Source organism: Nyctereutes procyonoides, unplaced genomic scaffold, assembly GCF_905146905.1.
Source record: "Nyctereutes procyonoides isolate TBG_1078 unplaced genomic scaffold, NYPRO_anot_genome, whole genome shotgun sequence".
In the NCBI taxonomy this organism is placed as follows: domain Eukaryota; kingdom Metazoa; phylum Chordata; class Mammalia; order Carnivora; family Canidae; genus Nyctereutes; species Nyctereutes procyonoides.
The window spans coordinates 14,744,693-14,761,759 of NW_026575037.1; the positions used below are offsets into that span (position 1 = coordinate 14,744,693).

General features: G+C 43.4%; 1 protein-coding gene across 2 annotated transcripts in view; it reads left to right on the forward strand.

Annotated features, from left to right (window-relative positions):
* Nucleotides 1–17,067, forward strand: part of PTPN14 (protein tyrosine phosphatase non-receptor type 14) — a 178,460-nt gene that overhangs the window by 66,155 nt on the left and 95,238 nt on the right. For both annotated transcript variants that reach the window (XM_055319539.1, XM_055319537.1), the window contains exon 2: nt 3,713–4,040. In XM_055319539.1, the coding sequence (XP_055175514.1) occupies nt 3,867–4,040 (174 nt within the window). In that variant the 5' untranslated portion in view covers nt 3,713–3,866. The remainder of the gene's footprint in view (nt 1–3,712; nt 4,041–17,067) is intronic.

Genomic DNA, 17,067 nt, shown 5'->3' on the forward strand with positions numbered 1-17,067 from the left:
ACAGAATTGACGACCCCCTAATTTACCTCTTTTGAAAAGCCAATTTCATCAGAAAATCTGAAGAGTCATAAACATGTGACCTTTTTATGAGAATATGGCACTTAGTTCTAGGTTTTATAATGTTGTTCATGTGCTAAAGTAAATATGATGGGGCCCCTGAGAACCACACGAGGAAAGTCATGAGAGTGCCAGGAGCCAGACTAATTAACGGAGAGGACTTGCTTGTAATAGATCTCACAGGCAAGTCTACTGTCTGTGGCATATCTTCATCCCTGCTCCCTCTGGTCGTCAAGGACAAAGCATAAGAATTAGGCTTAAGATACAGAGGGTGCTGGGTTACGTATAACGTCGAACTCTGTGCCTATAAATGGTTAAAAGATGGACTCGTGATACATGTGCTATGGATTCCTTGAGAGCTAGACATGGCTGATAATTCATGGGCTATTAAAATGTTAAAACTGAAAGGGACTAAGAGGTCATCTTTTCTAATCCTATCGTTACAGATGAGTGTCACATAGATTGTTTACTTGAATCATTTAGGTGGAACCCATCCTAGAGGTGAGGGGTGGCTTCAATGAGCATCTGAAAGCTCTTTCTTCCAGAAGGACAGCTCTACGGCCACACAGGTTCTGGGTGTGAAGGCCGTGAACTTTTAATTTACGTGAAAGATCTGGGTGTGAGAGAGAGAAAAAACATGTCTCTAGCTCCAGAGGAGTTTAGAGTCAAATGTGCTAATACTTTAAACACAAGTTTGATGAGTATGTTAAAGTAAGCAGAAATGATGTGGGAGTTCAGACAAAGAAAGAAGACTTTGATGGGAGGGATCAGAGAAATCTATTGAAAGAGGCAGCTACGTTTCAACTGAGCGATAAGGACTATGTTTAGTACTGGCATTGAGGGTTGCCTTTTTTTTTCTTCTTAATCTTTTGACTATGAACATTTTTAGGTAGACAGAAAAGCTGAAAGAACAGTGAAGTCAATATCTCTACACTCACCATCTAGATTCAACAGCTGTTAATGTTTTGTCATATTTCTTCAACTCTTGATTTGTCTAGGTACATATTGCTTTTTTAAGCCATTTTTGAATAAATTACAGATATTATGACATCTTTACTGTTAGATGTATCCACTGGCATCTCTTGAAGCATTCTGTTAGACAAGCACAATTCCACTATCAAATTCAGAAGAAAATTATCAGCAATACATTAATATCATCTAACTTCTAGGGTCTATTTCAAATTTCCCTTGTTGCCGCATGTCTTTTATAGCTATTTTTTAAAACCTGGATTTGATTAAAGTTCACACGTTGCATTTTGTTTTTATAGGTCCTAAATCTATTTCACTCTAGAGCCGCCCGCCTCTCCGCTTGCTCGCCTGCCTCATTCAGTTTGTTTTTTTTTTTTCCACAACATTGAGTTTTCAGACCAGTTTTCTCATAACTTTTTTCTTGATACCTTACCTGGCAAGTTTCTTGCAAACGGGATATTTTAAAAATCTTTAAAATCGTCAGGCATTTTTTAGGAGATATATTGCCAGATTTGTCAGTTGTTGCTTCTGACATACCATTTTTGGTAGCTAATATATTTTAAGCTAATGTGTATTTGCAAACATAATATAAGGCGACTATAAAATGTTACAACAGTTCAAAAATGTATAATATAGACTTCTATATAAAACCACCTCTGTGTAGCCCTATTAATCCTTTTAGTGAACGTACATTCTTTCCCATTACATTGTGGTTTTTTTTGTTTAGTATAAAAATAGCAATCATCTCTATATTTTGTGTATGTTTACTTTTTATTTCACTAACTGTGCATTATGGATGGCATTCTGTAAAACATACAGCACAGATTGTTTTTAATAGTGGCTGGGATGAACCTGTACCTAGCCAGCCACATTCTTTCATAGGTGTTTAAGGTGAGACACACCCAAATGTAAAGTGCCTGGCCCAGGATTAGAAATGTGGCCTATGCCCACAGAGCAAATATTTTTCTCTGTTTGAGGCTCCCTGGTTTATATATGAGTTAAATCTTAGTGTCTGCTCTCCTGTGCTTCAACAAGTGAAGGAATGTGTGAGAGCAGTCAACTCTTAAGGGCTCTGTATTTGAATTCTGACTCTCTCTTTTTTGCTTTTTTGGGTGGATCCCTACATAGTCTTTTCTACAGATATCAGATCATCGGGTTGGCCTACCTTAGAGGTAAACAGGACACTGTGCCAACACAAAGTGATTTAGAAACGTTAATAGATTTCACCAAGCCACAGTCTCTAGAATGTGTATTTTAAGCCATCATAAAACATATACCTGTCATGCTAAGGAATGTGCTGGAGGGCAGGCACATCAAAGACTGGCCGAGGGAGTCTGGGAAGTATGTTTTGCTGTGTTGTAGGGTTGTGCCCTGACAACCTCAGTGAGGCCTGGGGTACTGACAGGGAGTGGTTTCTAGATAGTAAAGCCATTTTATTTATTAATTCAGGAATTTCTGTTAGTAGTTATTTGCATTTGCCCATGTAAGTGTCTGGGAGCTCATAGGTAATTCTGTGGATGAAGGGTGTGAAGACAGACCGAATCTGCTTGAGTTAGGGAATCAACAGAACAATCGTAGGAGCAAGTGATGGTCTTTAGAGCTTAACGGAGAAGGAAGAGTTGAGCAGAGAGGCTGCCTGGACATTTCTGGCTTCTTTGGAAGATACGCTTAATGAGCTCCCAGTGGGAGTGTTGGCTGGCTCAGGGTGGAACAGTAAGGCCACTTTTATTGTTGTTTTATTCTGGTGTTCTCCATGACAATCACATCATCACTTGACTTTCGTGGGACATCAGGATGTCCATATATCCCATTACTAGTAAGTTAAATTATAATTTGGTGACAGGACTTCTGCATCAAGCATTTTGTAAAAGAACAAAATGACGGGCGACTCCCCCACATCTAACTGTTCAACTCTTTGTTAAAGAAAACCGCAGAGAATCATGATCTTAAATCCACAAAAGGATTCATATATTTAAAACGTTTTCAAACGTACGATGTTATTGACTCTGTAAAATGTGCATTCCTGCCATTTTCTGTCATCCATTCTAAGTGTAGAAGTAAGAAAATAAAGTAAATAAAATAAATATTAAAATTAAAGACAAAAAATTTAAAAAATTAAAGACAAATGTTAATGAAAAACAAAGAGGCAGTGTTGCAAAGAGGAACAAGGAACGAGAGAAGAGTCTATGTTCGGGATCAACGAGTCACTTAGATCATTAAAGCTCCCTTCTTCTGTTGAAGGGGATCCTAAAATCTACACCATCTGGTGGGGTTAATGAGATCGAAATGAGATAATCTATTTAGAAGGTAAGCAGGGCTCAGATTCCACTCCTGCTGCTTTCTTGAGTGGACAGGATGATACACGAAAGAAGCGCGTGAGCTTCAGTTGCACAGACGTGGGTTTGAATTCTGGCTCCGCCGTTCACTCTGTGCATCCTTGGATCAGTTCCTTTCATCTCTCCGACCCTCCGTGTCCTCAGCTGTCCAGTAGATTTGATCAGATCTGCCCCCTTGTAAGATAAGGTAAAGAGCCTGGGCTCCGCCAAGGCCTCAGAAGCCGCAGAGCTTGCAGGATCTCGAGTGGGGATGTTCAGCCGTCGGGGGCCGTGGGCTCACGTGCATGGAATGTGCCACAGCGTCCAAAGCTCCCTCGGGGCTCATGACCTTGCTGCCTTTCCCTTTGCAGCGCCCCTCGGGAGTGCCGCACCGGGCATGGCCACCTTTCCCGGCATCTGGAGGAGCACGTGTGCGAGTGTCCTCACCCAGTCACGAAGCTGCTGAGGCCGTCGCAGGGCCGTGGGCGCCAGGAGAGGAAGGCGGCGTCCGAGGGCCGCATAGCCATGCCTTTCGGCCTGAAGCTCCGCCGGACGCGGCGCTACAACGTCCTGAGCAAGAACTGCTTTGTCACGCGGATCCGCCTGCTGGACAGCAATGTCATCGAGTGCACACTGTCGGTGGAGAGCACGGGGCAGGAGTGCCTGGAGGCCGTGGCCCAGAGGCTGGAGTTGCGGGAGGTAAGAGCGGGTGTGCGGGAAGGTGTCCGAGCCAGAACTCGCCCGGGGACCGGCCACCTGCCCCAGCCTCGCGTCTAGAAGGATCCTGCTGTCCTTGGCCCGGGCTCGATCTTACAGCCTCCGTGCATCAGGAGGCCTGCTCCGGTGCCGTGCGGAGCAAGGACCCGGCCCAGAGCCTTGCACGGGGTGGTGGCTTCCCCTTTGTTCCCGCCGGTGAGGATGTTGGGGGGCAGCGTCTAAAGTCATCGTCTGTCTCTAAAACCATCGAGTGGGTGGCCGGGGTCTTGGCAGCCAGCTGCACATCTAGGAGAAGACGCCCACTTAGGGGCTGGATGCAGCTGCTTTTTGTGTTTGTTTGTTTGTTTCTATATTTTCCTCTTCAAAGAGGGGGAGAAATTGAAAAAGTGTTTAAAACAAGCGAGACCACTGAGGCTCTTATGGGCGCTTGTAAAATGGGCGTTTTGTTCCCTTCAAGATTCCTCACGACCCTGCTTTTCTTCGGGCCGCCCGTGAGACTCTTCTGGGTTTTAAGCAGAGCCGGGGTTGACGGTGCAGGCTGTCGCGTTATCACCGTCCCCAGGGAGACAGCAGGCAAGCCCTGCTCTTTCCAGTCTTCCAGACGTTCAGGCTCCGGGGAGAAGCCCACACACGCCCGTGTGTCCTCTGCCCGTGGGGCAGACAGGCCAGGGGGGGAGGTTGGTGTGGTCGATTGGGTGCCAGTGCTGGGGTGACTCCAGCCCCTGAGATCTGAGGACCAGGAAGAGCTCCGTGGTGGGCCCCCTAGGCCCTGTGAGCGCGTTGCCCCCCACCTCAGGGCGGGGGTGGTGTGAGGGGATGGCGCTGCTGGAAGCGATGGAGGTTGCTGTCTCTCCCCACACCTTCGTGTTCGTGATCCACCTTCTCACCACATACACAAAGGAATTGGGGTCAGGGAACGTCTTCTGTCCCCATGGCGTCCTCCACAGGCCGACTGCCGTCCCCTGGGGGACTGTTTCACCTGAGCACTGCTGTCTCCTGCCAGTCTTCGTGTTTGTACTTGGGTTTCTGTGATCAGGGCTTCCTCTGACGTTTATTTTCCTGTAACGGAGACTCTCCTGTCCAGCAGCTACATGGAGCTTGAGAGCTGGTCCCTTTTTGCTTCTTGGTAGCGCCTTTGGGTGTGCATATGTAAATATATGCGTGGGCATAAAGGAAAAACCTTAATAGTGAAGATTGGTTGGTTAGACGACTGGCCTAAAAGCTTTAAAAGATCGTTTAAAAAGATATGCAGTTAGTTCCACTTTTGAGTAATCTCGGTAACTCACGTTAAAGTAACTATTCTTTGCATGCATCGGGGGGCACTATCGCATGTGCTTATTAAGTAGTCACAGGCTCAGTCTTGTGTGTCTGGGATTTGGGTTTAAATTATCATTCTGTCACTTAGTAGGTGTGCTTGGAAAAGTCACTGCCCTTCTCTGGGCATCAGTTTTCTCATGTGTAAAATGGGAATAATGGTACTCACTTGGCTTATGGAGCTGTTGTAAGTAGTATGGAAAATGCCTAGTGCTGCATCGAATGTTTTGTAATTGTCCCAGTTTTAGTGTCTTAAAAGATTTTTGATTGAAGAAAATCTTGGGTGACCGCAGCGTGCCAGGGTACTACGTTAGGACTTGATGAATGAAGATAAATAGGGTATAATTTTGTCTTCAAGAGATGCACAGGTGAGTAAGGGAATCCGGCATTTAAATAAGCAGTTCAGATTGAATGCTATCCATGCTAACCTGCAGTGCAGGGGCAGGCCTGAAAGGCAACAGCTCTTCTTAGAGTTGTGCAGTACACAGTCTGCACCGCCGACCACTACGGCCCTGGGAGGGGGAGAGGGTGTTCGGTGAAAGATGAACAGAGCCTTCACTCTCTGCACGGGGACTTGAAGGATGCATAGGACTTCAGCAGGTGGAAAAGAAAGCAAGGCCATCCAGGGCATGGGGAATTGGATTTTTGAAAATCCAAGGACTCAAAAGGGCAGGCGCCCTTTTGGGGGTGGAGAAGGCATCTCTGTGAATCCCCAGGTAGAGCTAGAGTCTAAGGTGCAAGCGGAGGCGGGTTTGGAGAAGTATAGGGCAATAATTACTCTCTGCAGACTATTGTTTCTCTCAGGGAGAGGGCAAAGGTCAAACCCGGATTAGCTCACAACTGTGTTGTCACAAAGGATAAAGCAGTGAAGTCCAGATTCTACTGTCAAGTGTGTGTTGCAGGGTGATTGATCTTCTAATGCTAAGGTGGGGTTGACATTTAACGCTGGCTTTATTTTGACATGCTCTAAATGGGCGCATCCACATTAGAGCCAGTCACTTTCTTTTTTTAATTGTATGCTTTTGTTCTGTGACAGATGACACTGAAGGTACGGCCTTTTGTGAAACAATACTATAGCTACTTTCAAACTAAAGGAGGAGATCAAGCAATCTTCTCCTCTGTTCTTCACTTGCACATTCACACCTCAAGGAGGAATGCATTCTCCCAGAAGCAGGAGGAGGAGGGGATCAACATAGGGTCTGCTCTACTCACTTGACTTTCTTTGTATTCAGGTCATTTTCCAAATAGAGCTGATGGAGCTTGAGAAAGGAAAGTGAAAATCCGTCTAAACTATAGCAAAATGTTCAGTCTGTCTTAAGGCTTGGAAACCAGATAATTGTGGATATTTGGCTTCGCCATGAGAGGTGTTCTGGAGGCTAGACTTATCTTAGACTCTAGAAGAGCTTTATATTAGGAAAGGAAAATTAATTTTGATTTAATTTTTGATCTACATTAATTATCATTTGTGTTTTGCCACTTCGTTTGATCATTTTAGACTTTGGTTTTCTTTCTTTTCTTTTCTTTTTCTTTCTTTTTTTTCTTATTTTTTTTTTAAAGATTTTACTTATTTGTTCATGAGAGACACAGAGAGAGAGGCTGAGACACAGGCAGAGGGAGAAGCAGGCTCCATGCTGGGAGCCCAACTGGAACTCAAACTCGATCCTGGGTCTCCAGGATCATGCCCTGGGCTGAAGGCAGAAGCTCAACTGCTGAGCCACCCAGGCATCCCTTCAGTTTTATTTCTTAAAGCAGTTTTAGCTTTATAGCACAACTGAATGGAAAGCAGAGAGTTCCACACACCTCCTGCTCCCCACTCCCACGCCCTCCCCTACACCAGCGCAGAACATTTGTTACAATTGAGGAACCCGCATTAACACATCATTATCACCCATATCCGTAGTTTACATTAAGGTTCACTCTTGGTGTTGTACATTCTGTGGATTCTGACAAATGTGTAATGACATGTATCCATATGGTAGACTTTTTGGGAGTCACGTTTGGTTTTGTTGTTGTTGTTGTTTTTAAGATTTTATTTATTTATTTATTCATGAGAGACACAGAAAGAGAGGCAGAGACACAGGCAGAAGGAGAAGGAGGCTCCCTGCAGGGAGCCCTATGGGGGACTCGATCCTGGGACCCCAGGACCATGACCTGAGCCAAAGGCAGACGCTCAACCACTGAGCCACCCAGGCGTCCCTCACATTTGGTTTTGAATGTCCTGATGTGCTGACATTTTGAATGGCATCTAGAGAACCCAGGCCCTGGCTCATAAGATCAGCAAATACAGTCGTCCCTGAGGGAAGCTGAATAGGAGAGGGTCCCTGCTCCCAGAGACTCTGGAATTTAGAGAATAGGACAAACAAGAAACAAAGCAAAGGGAATAGCCCATGCTGAGGTAAAGAAACAGGACAGCCCATGGAATTTTCAGGGATGGGCAGAGTTCATTTTGCACTGATCTTGGTGTGTGTGTGTGTGTGTGTGTGTGTGTGTGTGTGTGTGTGTGTGTATGGAGGGGTCATGGCAGGGAGGGTAGGAGTGTAGAAAGGCAGGCGGGACTCTGCTTTTGAAGGGTTTGATGTCTCTGGCTAGGGAGTTTCAACTGGATTCTGTTTCTAAACTGTGTCACAAAAATAATTAAAATAACCCCTACCTTTTAATGCACCACGTATTGTGCTGAACACCCTCCCTATATCAATTCATCTAATTCTCTTAGCTCTGTGAGATGGCTCCTCTAGCTGTCTCCATGCTACAGACGGGTATACCACAGCACAGGGTGACCTGCTGGCCGTGACTGGGCTGGCTCCCACCCAGGCAGCCTGACTCTACTGTTCGAATTCCCAGGGGTGCATGTGTAGTGGCAGAAAAGGAGCTGTGGTAAAATGCTTTGGGAAACACCCTCATAAATGCTACTTTTTAAAAAGGTGTTGAACTCAGTGTTTCACAATTATTTTATCATTCTGTTAAATCCTCTTTGAATTGCCTGGAGAATAAAATGCTGCCATGAGATGGGAATACATCTAAGGGTTTCAAGGCGGAGCGTGACCATGAACACCTTGCAGTTTAGGAAAAGTACCAAATTGCAGAAAGAGAATGAGGATTGGGGGAACAGGAGGGACAGAGGTGCTAGCCGGCTGACCTAGCAATAGTGCTGGCAAGAAGAAATCAAATGGATTCCTTAGGGAAAACAAATTTTTAAAAATTGTTTTAAGTTCAGAAAAACAAAGTAGGTATGAATTTCTGGCTAGGAACTCTTTTTTTTTTTTTTTTAGATTTTATTTATTTATTTTATTTATTTATTTATTTATTTATTTATTTATTTATGAGAGAGCACAAGCCAGGGGAGAGGGAGAAGCAGACTCCCCAGTGAGCAGGGAGCCCAGTGCAGGGCTTGATCCCAGGACCCTGGAATTATGACCTGAGCTGAAGGCAGATGCTTAACTGACTGAGCCACCCAGGTGCCCCAGGAATTCTTATTGAGGAAGACACTTAAAATGTAGAGGCTCAGAAAATTAGAATTCTGATAATATTTCTTCCTCACTGCTGCCTGTGGAGGTGGCAGCCATCTGTTACTGGGCATCATGGCGTCCCTCAGACCTCTGGTGGAGCCCAAGATCATTAAAGAGGACCAAGAAGTTCATCTGGCACCAGTCAGAATGATGTGTCAAAATTAAGCGCAACTGGCAGAAACCCAGAGACATTGACAGTAGGGTGCACAGAAGATTCAAGGGCCAGATCTTGATGCTCAACATGGGTTAGGGGAGCAACAAGAAAACAGAGCACATGGTGCCCAGGGGCTTCTGGAAGTTCCTCATTCACAATGTCAAGGAGCTTGAAGTGCTGCTGATGTGCAGTGAATCTTACTGTGCAGAGAGGGCTCACAATGTATCCTCCAAGAATCCAAAGCCGCCATGGAAAGAGCAGCCCAGCTGGCCATCAGAGTCACCAATCCCATGCCAGGCTGCTCAGGGAAGAAAATGAATAGACAGCTTATGTGCGTGTCATATTTGTCTTAATAAAATCATAAAACTACAAAAAAATTCTGATAATAGTTAAAACATGTTTGGATTAATGGATGTCACCCTTCTCTTCAAATGAGATCCTAGGTGGAACTTCAATCTATAAAATGGAGCTATTGTGTTTGCAGAGGGATTGGATGTCTGGAACCCCATCTCCTTGTACCCTTCCTATCTTCCAATACAGTTTGAAAATCACTGACCTAAGTTAAGAGAACAAAATAGTTAAAACAGTGTGTCTTGTGACTAATTCTCATATGTAAAAAACAAATGCCTGGAGAAGCACCAGGGTTTATGGCTATGAATGTGAGCCTAGACCAAGCTGCTTGAATTTGAGTCCTGCCTCTGCCACTTATTACCTATGTAATCTGAGCCACCCCGGGATTCCCCTTGAATGTTATTTTAAATAAAATTTATTAAAATAAATTTCACTTTCCTGTACTTTTTTAATGTAGCTGTTAGAAAATTTAAAATTAAATATGTGACTTACATTATATTTCTAGTAACAGTACTCTTCTTAGAAAGGTAAGAAGGCCATGTTAATAGTAATAAGGAATGTTAAGAACTTTATTGGAATATGAAGAATTCCAGTAAAATGTAGAAATAGGCTAGATTATTTCCTTTAGGGGTACTCCTGACTCTACTTTTAATTAAAAGATAATAAATGGAGGAGGGATAAAAAATTTCCACAAAGGTACCTTCGTGGCTAAACTTTATTCAAGACAGAGAACCACTGCTTTATTAGAAAATTGGACATCCACATGCAGAAGAATGAAACTAGACCACTCTCTTGCACCATACACAAAGATAAACTCAAAATGGATGAAAGATCTAAATGTGAGACAAGATTCCATCAAAATCCTAGAGGAGAACACAGGCAGCACCCTTTTTGAACTTGGCCACAGTAACTTCTTGCAAGATACATCCACGAAGGCAAAAGAAACAAAAGCAAAAATGAACTATTGGGACTTCATCAAGATAAGATGCTTTTGTACAGCAAAGGATACAGTCAACAAAACTCAAGACAACCTACAGAATGGGAGAAGATATTTGCAAATGACGTATCAGATAAAGGGCTAGTTTCCAAGATCTATAAAGAACTTATTAAACTCAACAGCAAAGAAACAAACAATCCAATCATGAAATGGGCAAAAGACATGAAGAGAAATCTCACAGAGGAAGACATAGACATGGCCAACATGCACATGAGAAAATGCTCTGCATCACTTGCCATCAGGAAAATACAAATCAAAACCACAATGAGATACCACCTCACCCCAGTGAGAATGGGGAACATTAACAAGGCAGGAAACCACAAATGTTGGAGAGGATGCGGAGAAAAGGGAACCCTCTTACACTGTTGGTGGGAATGTGAAGTGGTGCAGCCACTCTGGAAAACTGTGTGGAGGTTCCTCAAAGAGTTAAAAATAGACCTGCCCTACGACCCAGCAATTGCACTGTTAGGGATTTACCCCAAAGATACAGATGCAGTGAAACGTAGGGACACCTGCACCCCGATGTTTATAGCAGCAATGTCCACAATAGCCACACTGTGGAAGGAGCCTCGGTGTCCATCGAAAGATGAATGGATAAAGAAGATGTGGTTTATGTATACAATGGAATATTCCTCAGCCATTAGAAACGACAAATACCCACCATTTGCTTCAACGTGGATGGAACTGGAGGGTATTATGCTGAGTGAAGTAAGTCAATCGGAGAAGGACAAACAGTGTATGTTCTCATTCATTTGGGGAATATAAATAATAGTGAAAGGGAATATAAGGGAAGGGAGAAGAAATAGGTAGGAAATATCAGAAAGAGAGACAGAACATGAAGACTCCTAACTCTGGGAAACGAACTAGGGGCGGTGGAGGGGGAGGAGGGTGGGGGGTGAGGGTGAATGGGTGACGGGCACTGAGGGGGGCACTTGACGGGATGAGCCCTGGGTGTTATTCTGTATGTTTGCAAATTGAACACCAATAAAAAATAAATTTATTATTAAAAAAAAAGAAGAAAATCTACTCTTGGGAATGGTGAATTTGATAATTCTCAGACCTCTCCTAAGGCTAGGCTAAAAGAGCCCTGGTTTCTAAAGGAGGCTTAAAAAAAAAATCCCTAACCATTCCATAGGGTGGGTGATGATCCTCAGATTTATCCCCTTTTTCTTTTGCAAATTTGTATTTTTGTTTTAACTGAAAGGTGATTTATTGCAAGCTATGGGCTACAGTAGAAATGTCCTGCATTTTGCTGTTTTCATAATGGCTAGAGTTTATAAAGGTACCGAATCTTAACTAGCTTAAGCTAACTTACATTAAAGATATTTCTGTGGTTTGATTTTATACTAATCTTCTGGGCATTGGTAACATACCATGCTATCAGGAGAGGAATTAGACCGGGAAACTACTCCTATGGAAATGCCATAGGTTAACTCATAGGTTAAATGGAATACCTTGTTTCCTGGCCTGTCTGATAATAGTGGAATTTGCTGTATTTGAGAGCAAGAGCCTCACCATATCCATCTGTGTTTGTATCTGCACAGGACTAAAATCACCACTAAGCAAGGATCAGCTGAAGAGTAGACTACTGGGAGATCTCTGGTCTTTGAATGTTAGTTATATTGCTTTTTTGTCTTTGTAAAGATTATGACTTGAGACCTTGTTAGTATAATGTCAGTTCTGTGAGGCAAACTGGCACCAGTGTCTGTTTTCTACATAGACTGTAGGTGAAATAATTTCCCCTACAGTCTTCATCTTTCTGGATATTTTGAGTGAGCTGTATAACCTCAGAAGAGTGAGCCCCCCCACCCCGGCTATGTGGTTTGCTTCTTGGGTCTGTGTTACTCTACAATTTCTTTTCCGATACTTTTATGAAAGATAGGCTAGGGAAATGAAGATGGGGCAGTTGTTAATTATAGACGTGTCAGTTATGGAAATCCCAGAACTGCCCAGAGTAGAGGTGGATCGCACACAAGTTGTTCATTACGATCGTCCAGCTCATGTAGAGTGGTTTATTTTCCAAAGCCATTGGAATGAAATGGCATGAAGTGCTGTTTCAGAGTCTGCTTATAGTCATCTTTTGAAGCATTTTCCATGCCTCAGTGAAAGTTTTAATGCTTGCATGTAATTCCCGTCTATTTTATGTGGAGGCATACCAACTCTCTGTTCCTTAATTTACAACCTAAGCACTGGCTATGACAGGCAACCTATTACAACATAATGCAAGATATTTTAAACTTTTGCTTCTGGATGATTAACTCTTCAAAATGCTTGAGATAAGATTGTGGCTTTAATCCCTGGTAATTGCCAAGGCTGCATCTGTAACCCTTGCAAATAGCATTAAAGCTGTGCCAGTGGTCGCAAAACTGGAAAAACAAAATCCTCAAAAAAATCTTTCCCTATTAATAATAACTCATGTGGGGGATACCACCATCTTTACAGGTAAATGAACAAACAAACCACAACCCAAACTATCTTTAAAGGCCCTTATTCACTAGAATCATTTTCTAAGGTCCCTGAAGAGGGACCTTATTTTGGCACTAAAATATTCACACACCAATCTGCCGCTGAAGAAACTAGCATATTTTTGAGTGCATGCATACATTTCTGCTTCCTCCGTTAAAATGAAAAACTCCAATTAGACCGGGAAACTACTCCTATGGAAATGTCATGTTAGGGTGTCTCTCCTTACACTGTTTATCACTAGTGCATTTTTTGTCACTGATTCAGAGATGTGGTTCCTTTCCCTGGGAACTGGTTCTTCTGTCTTCTTTTTTCATTGCGGTGAGCTCATTGCAGAACTCAAAGCACCAGACCTGCCTGTTTTCTAGAGAAAACTAGAGAAATGAAATGGGATTTATAGCTCACTCATAGGTATTATGAGGATTAGCTGGACCTGGCTTATGTTTAGAGCTGCAGGGAGAAATAAAAAGTGCCTGGAGTATTTACCTGGGCAGTACGATGGGATCTTTTTGGTTAGGGAGGAGACAGCTTCTATTTGGAATCACCCTACCACTTTCTCCTGAACCATGTGGCAATGGTTAACAGGGGAGCTCAGCTTTCAGGATTCAGCAGGAGTTTAAATTGGCAAGTCAATTATGAACCAGCCTTGTGTGGTCTCGGCTGGGCCTGATGGCATTAGTGGTCCCTTGGCTAATACAGAGGAAGTTGATTGGTGCACATGTTAGCTTAAGTGAGGGGTTAGTTGCTGATGCCATTTCTTGGGAGCCACGGTGTAGACATGGCAAGATAAACTCATGCTGCATCAGAAACTTGAAGGACGGGGTCTTTCTCCTCTGTTGAATACTCCAGGGTAGGGATATAGCTAGCCAGCAGAAGAATGGTGAGAGTTGTAGGGTGGAAAAGGAGGAAGTTAACTTTGGGCATAGCTTCACAGTGTGGTGTGGGCATGGGCATCTCATAAGTGGATTTTCTTTCCCAGTAGATAACCGAATTAGGCATCTCTAAAATTAGGTTATTCTGGCCATATAGGTAGGAACTGGGTCTTCCAGGTTATCTGTCTCTCAATTCTGCCTTGTGCTGGACACCCCATTTCTTGAGGAGTAGTGTAATTATTGCATTGTTTTTATTTTTTATTTTTTTAAGATTTATTTATTCATGAGAGACAGAGAGAGAGAGAGAGAGAGAGAGAGAGAGAGAGAGGCAGAGACACAGGCAGAGGGAGAAGCAGGCTCCATTCAGGAAGCCTGATGTGGGACTCCATCCCGGGTCTCCAGGATGACGCCCTGGGCTGAAGGCAGGCGCTAAACCACTGAGCCACCCAGGGATCCCTACTGCATTATTTTTAAATGCATAGTGGGTCACTCAGATATTGTGTCTTCTGGAAAATGCCGTATGGCAGCAACAAAAATATCTTACGCCATGCATTAGGTTTTTGCAGTAGAAGAGGTTTATGTGGTTGTTCCCAGCTCTGTACTATTGATTATGGCTCAAGACGATTTTTTTTAAGATTTCATTTATTTATTCATGAGAGACACAGAGGCAGAGACACAGGCAGAGGAAGAAGCAGGCTCCCCGCGGGGAACCTGATGTAGGACTCCATCCCAGGACCCCAGGATCATGACCTGAACCAAGGCAGACACTCAACCACTCAGGCATTCCTTGGCTCAAGACTATTACCTTGATTTCTCTTGTATCTCTTTCTCCTGTTCACTATACGCATGCGTGTATCTGTGTACCCCATAGAACATTCCTTCTCAGGGTGTTTTTTGGGGGAAGATCAGGTCTGATTTAATGATTGGGTAGGTGGGAATGAGAGGAGGAAATTTAAAATACTAGCCTTCAAAGCACAGGCTAATAAAAATTTAAAAACCCTTTTTGGGGGGCTGATCGTTGATCGTAGAATGTTGATGCAGTTAAGGTGGACCCGTTCTACGAGTGTTGCTGAATCAAGTGAATGTTGTAATTTGAATGAAGTATGGATCATAAAGTTATACCCCCAAATGTCAGGACTGCTTTTAGTGAAAGGTAATAAATCATGGTTGGCCTGTTTAAGCAGCTGCAAAGCTTTCTCTCCACCCAGGCTTTTTATAAAAGGGCTCTTTTCCAATGAAAATAAGTATTACATAGCATGTTACTGTTTACATATATTACCTCATTTATTCTATGCAGACTCACTCCTAGCTACCCAAAATGCTGTGCTCCATACAGGAATTCAGTAGAATGCAGAGCTGCCTTGTACCCTTTTCAGACAGTTAATTAAGTCCCAAATTACCTCATTTTAAGGTTAGCTTAAGCCTGCCTCATAGATCCCCTAGGACACGATCGGGGTGATGTTCCAATGTCCCATAAATACCAGTAAGCCTCTAAAGAAAATCTTAAGGGAGGCACTGTTTTGTAAATTTTTTTTCCTTAAACCTTTTAGGTTTTTATATTATTTCTAGGCCTCCCAGCTTCCACTTTTGCCTGCTTTTTCTCATTTATCTCCAGATAACCTCTGTTTTCTAATTCTATGGTTCATAGATATGCCAGGAGTGCTGGCGAAAACGATTCTTGCCTGCTTTCATTTACTGATGACAATGGTAATGACGGTGATGATGATGATGACAGTAGCAGCGACAGAAAGTACCATGACTGAAGTAGTTACTTAACATGCGTCGTGTGCACGGTTCGAGACATGATCTCATTTATGCCCCTTGCAGCCTGTGGGCGATGGCCGTAAGCATCACCCCATCTTACAGATGAGAAAGCTTTGACATTCTGGAGGCTCAGCAACTTGTCTGGAGTTATTAAGGCAGTGAGTGCAAACACTGGGAGATGCACAGACTTTCGCAGCCTATTTTCTTTCTCTTCAGCCACGTCTCATTTCCGCTACGTCATCCATCACATTGGAACAACTAACAGACTCACCGCAGCTGGAAAGTGAACCATAGGGTCAGAATTCACTCAAGCAGTTCGTCCAAGCTGATGGAAATAGAACCTTGGCTCTGTTTGTTGGCATTTTGCTGCTCAAGAAATGCCTAGGTTCCCCCTGTGAACTTGCCCCTTAGAATATCATGGAGCAAAGCTGACAAAGTCATTGTTGTCATCTGAAAGCACATGCACTTGAAAATACCCTGCAGAGTATGTGAGTCGGTAGCTTTAAGTCGGCAAGGCTATGTCTGGTTTCCTAGTGAAGTCAGAGTCAAAACTTTTATAATAGCTTTTGGTAGAGTTGTGGCAGGGATTGATGTGCGGTATCGTTGAGGAGACAGCCAGCTGGAGTGCCAACACGGACACAAGAATGCCTTTGGAAATTAAACATTGTAATGAAAACATTCTTTTGAAGGCAGGTTTCCAGGTGTGCTGTAAACCGTTCTAAGCTATAATTGAAATATAAAAGAATATTTCAAAAGCAGTGATTTATTTTTTGGCGATTGTTGTGCTAATCCTGAAATCCTAGCACGAATTAATATAAAGACAGGATTGGATGCATAAAAGTACCTGTTTTAATCATTTAGCACGTTGTTCAAAACTAAACTGGTTGAGGCTTCAAGTCTAAGGGTGAAAATCTCACTTTCATCTATCAAATCCCACCATAATCTGCCAAGAACAGCCACCAGGGGCTCCTGTGGCAGCTGTGAAGACATCCTTCCATTCTCAGAGCTTGATGTGGGGGAGAGATTTGCTGCAGTTCATGTATAATGAAGTGGTGGAGGCCGATGTTTTTGAAAGTACTTCATTAAAACTCAAAAAGAGTGAATCAGTTTTCTGTTAAAATCTTGTACTGTATGGAAATATTCTACAATGTGGAGGCTTTCAGCTGGCAGAAGGTTTTGTCTTAGGAGTTGAGTCATAACTTACTTTGCAGCAGGTGCAAGAACTGTGTTTGCCGCTGCCAGCATGTTCCACGTGAGATGGTGAGGCATTCAGAAGGCACGGGAAAGCCAGCCTTGGGAGCCTAGGAAAACAGCCAGCACTGTCCCCACCTTGCACCCACCCCCTTACCAAACATAGGTGCGTCGGTACCCACATGTACCCAGTAACCATGGGTATGAATACTGCGTCGGACACTCAGTGTAGATTGTGTGCATGTGGTTTCTTTTAGCTTGTCCCAAAGTTAGAAAGCAAAAGCTGGATCATCGTGTATGAGCTGGGAAACCAAATATGACATAAGGTGCTGGAGTCTTGTATTCCCTTGCAGTCTTGGGGGTACCCCTTATAAAGCATATACTGATGTTACTTTAC